Below are 4132 nucleotides of genomic sequence, written 5' to 3' on the forward strand. Positions count from 1 at the left end.
TTAGCAATTCTAGGAGGCTCATGGAATCTCTGCATCACTGGATGCCCGCTCTCAGGCTATGGGTGCAAACCTGTCCTGCTGGGCTCCAAATCCTAACCTGTAGGGTTTCCGGTGTGGATACAATCCCTTCCAAAGGATCCACCCCTTGCTTCTAAAAGTCAATGATCTGGTAGTTACCAGTTTTCATGCAGTTTCTTCCTAGCTACATTATTGAAACTGTTCTGCTGAATGATTCTCCTAAATGACTGCCTTTCTTAATGTCTGTTAAAATGTAAGAATAAAGATTCTGGTGTCCTAGAAATATTAAAGTAACATTAGCAACTTCGTATAAAGAAAACTTATATAAAATGTTTTATAGATGGTACCTGTTGCCAAATCGACTAGCTAAGCTGTTTCCAAATATGTCAAATGGGTGTTGGAAATGTAAACATAAAATGGTTACTTTTTACCTTATGTGGTGGACTTGTGACAATCTGAAAAATACTGGATTTAAATACATAAATGACTTGAGGAAATGTTACAAAAAACCTGAAGTTTTCTTATTAGGTATTATACCAGAAGATGTTAGTAAGCAATAAATGTATTTGATGTTACACGTAATCACTGCGGCGAGCATTGCATTTGTTCAACACTGGAAATCTGAGAAATTACCCACTGATGAACCGATTCTAAAAAAGATTCTGGACTGCGCAGAAATCGATAGATTGACTTTATCACTGAAGGAGAAAGAAGATACTGACTTCTATCAAACTTGGGACTCTTTTTATCATTGGTTAGAGAAACAGGACTTGGGTTCGATTTAAAGATGCTTTTAAGTTACTGTAAGTTATTACAAATGGATTTGAATATTATTATAGATTGTTAAAAATATTAGTGGGGGCTGACCCAGTACTTCCTATGTATTTAATGATTGATGTTTTGTTAGTGTTAGTTTAAAATTTAAATAAAAAATTTTATATATATATATATATATATATATATATATATATATATATATATATAAATAAATAAAAGATTCTGGTGTACTTATGGCAAATGTTACCAAGGAAAACTCTTGGTCTTTTCCTGCATTTAATTTTTCTAACATTTAGTTTCAACTTTTGAGATAGCAAAGAGTGGATGTTTTTATGGTTTGTTTATTCCATAAAGTCATATGATCTATGTAAGATTGTCCAAAGGATACTTTCCCCTTTCCCTGAAAGCTTTGTTCTCACTTTCCCTAGCCTGGGGAAGAAAATCCTACTATTCAGCACCCCCAGCAAGCAAAAGTCCAAGAAACGTGTGGGCTCAGCAGAGAATTTCATAGGAAGATAAAATGTCCTGAGCCTCTAGAACAGAATTACCTTTCCCACTGCATACTTATTCTTCTGATTAATCCATTTAGGACAGGTTGTTATGAGGGACAGAACAACAAAGAATACGAAGTGGGTATTCATATTATGTTTAATTTTCCAGATATCTTTGATTCTACAAGAGTCTGCCAATAATTGAGTGTTAAACATTGAGGAAGAATTGCAAAGTGCAGAAAGCATGTGAAAATTACATGTGCAGCCTTGATCTGAACATGCTTGGAGAAGCAGGATGAGCTGGCACCCTGAATTTATACCTGTGCAACTGGTCAGAAAACCCTCCGAGATGCAAAGAAGTTCTCAGCTCTTCCATAGGAAAGGAAAAAAGGAAGGAAGGCTGCCAGATAGCCAGACAGGCAGGCAGGCAGGCTACCAAGAAAGCAAGGAAGCTCTGACACAGAATTGCACAAAAAGATCACTCTCTGGCAAACATGCTCACAGCTCCGCCCCTCTCATCCTGAACTCCAGAGAAAGTTCACCCCGCAGACTCAGAAGCTTCTGTGCATCCTGTGAAAGGAGCAGGGCAGAGGGTGGGGGAATTTACATCCCTATTGTGTCTGGCAGCATTTATCACATCTTCCTCAACACTATGTAAGAGGGGAGCAGAAGAAACTGTAGTTCCAATAAGGAATGGCATGAAATGTTGCATCCAGACAAGTCATGTTCCTGCCATGAAGACCCTCCCCTCTCTGCATATACCCTGTTTGAGGGAATTATTACACTTCTTTCCATCCAGGATGCAGAGGGTAAGGACTGTACTTTGGCTTTGGTGATAAGGAATGGCATGTGATGTTACACCCAAAAAATCTCATTCCTATCCTGGGACACCCCGCCCCATTTCCCCTATTTGAGGCCACTATCATAGTTCTTTCCATGCTGGCTACAGAGTTTCAGGACTGCACCTTGACTTCAGAGAGCAGGTTTTCAGAACTGGAACTCCAAACAGACTAATTCTTGATCCGGAAGAACCCTGAGAATGTGGAGACTTTCACATGAAATAGATAAGGGGGAGGGGGATGATTTTTCACTTTCTCCTTATCAGCTGCTCCTTGCTGTTCATCTCAGGCTTGAAGAGAATAAGGTAACATTTTGGGGAAAAGATACAGCCTAACAATCCAGCACTGGAGGCTAAGATAGAGAAGATCTCCACAGCTACAATGTATTTCCCTTTTGTGCTCATGTATGTTGGAACAAAGGAGAGCCAAACACTGCAAAACATCAGCATGCTGAAGGTGATGAACTTGGCTTCATTGAAACTGTCAGGCAACTTCCTGGCAAAGAAAGCCACCAGGAAGCAGATGAGGGAGAGAAGGCCCATGTAGCCCAGAACAAGACAGAACATGAGGACAGACCCAGCATTGCATCGTACAGTAATTTCCCCAATGACAGAGTTCGTGTCCAAATCCGGGAATGGGGGAAAGTTTCCAACCCACACGATGCAAATGGCAGCTTGAACGAGGCAACAAGAAAGCACAATGGAGGTGGCCAGTCTTTTCCCCACCCACTTCCTCATGCTCGAGCCTGGCTTGGTGGCCATGAAGGCCACCACCACCGTGATGGTTTTGGCCAACATACAAGAAACAGCCAAGGAGAAGATCATGCCAAACATGGGCTGTTGGAGAAGGCAGGTCAGCTTGCCGGGCTTTCCGAGGAAGAGAAGAGAAGAGAGGAAGCAGAGCAGGAGAGAGACGAGCAGGGTGTAGGTGAGGCCTCGGTTGTTGGCCTTGACGATGGGGGTGTCTCTGTGCTTAATGAAGGTCTGCAGCACCAAGACAGTGATCAGGGACAAAGAAAGAGCAACTGAAGCCAAACTTTTCCCCAAGGGCTCCTCATAAGAAAGAAAGCTGATCACTTTTGGGATGCATCTGTCTTGCTCCCTGCCTGGATACTGATCTTCTGCACATTTGAAACAGTCCTCAGTGTCTGAAAAGAGAAAGAAAGAGACATCTTTTCTTTGACTCAGTGTATGTGAACTTGATCCAATTTCTATTGCTAATTCAATGGCAATGATGTCATAATGAAGAAAATGCCAGTTTCATATGTGGACCCATTTTTCAATCCTTCCAGTTTGTGTACAGGATAAATATGTCTGAGCTTCTCTCCTACATCTATTTCTGCATCTGTGTGGTATAGAATTCTGAAAAAAATTAATGGTGTAAGCTTATTATCTCCTTCTCAATTGATGGATGGCAATATTTCATTACATATAGTTGAACATTTGGATTTGAAGTGTGGGGATGAATTAGGGTTCCTAAAATTTACTAGGAATGAAACAGTCAGACTATGTCTGTACCAACTCCCTTGTCCACCAGCAGAGACAGTGGTAATAAGGCAGTCAGATTTATTCTTTTTTCTGTCCAATCATGGGGAGCCTAACTTAGGTTTGAACATGAGCTGCAATTCAGAAAAACCAGAATGCGGTTTGGACAAGCTATTGACACTATTGTCTCTCTTGAGTCAAAGCTAATTCAGCCAAATTAGCTGCCATTTGGAACATTTGTTCAAGAGTTCTCAATAGTGATTTTCCCAAATAGGGAATGTATACCATGGCAAAAATCTAAAGAGCAGGAAAACTTCCCAAACCCAGTTGCCCTCACAGACTCATGTACAGAAATGTGGATTATTAAAGGAAGCGTGAAAATTATTAAGAAAGCCAGGAGGCACATTGTCTTGTATGGATCTACATATAAATCTTGGGTTTTGGCCCTGGGAATAGGATTTCATCCAAAGTAATTGCTTTCCCTTAGGCATCATACTGGAAGACCTTAACAGACAGGAAATTT

General features: G+C 40.8%; 1 protein-coding gene across 1 annotated transcript in view; it reads right to left on the reverse strand.

Annotated features, from left to right (window-relative positions):
* Window positions 1–2385: 2385 nt before the first annotated feature.
* Window positions 2386–4132, reverse strand: part of LOC123035130 (vomeronasal type-2 receptor 26-like) — a gene marked incomplete at its 3' end in the record, with an annotated part of 8078 nt that continues 6331 nt past the window's right edge. The window contains exon 5 of the mRNA XM_044453001.1: window positions 2386–3272. Coding sequence (XP_044308936.1) covers window positions 2386–3272 — 887 coding nt within the window. The remainder of the gene's footprint in view (window positions 3273–4132) is intronic.

This window comes from Varanus komodoensis, unplaced genomic scaffold (genome assembly GCF_004798865.1).
Source record: "Varanus komodoensis strain SLA01 unplaced genomic scaffold, ASM479886v1 scaffold766, whole genome shotgun sequence".
NCBI classification, from domain to species: Eukaryota; Metazoa; Chordata; class Lepidosauria; order Squamata; family Varanidae; genus Varanus; species Varanus komodoensis.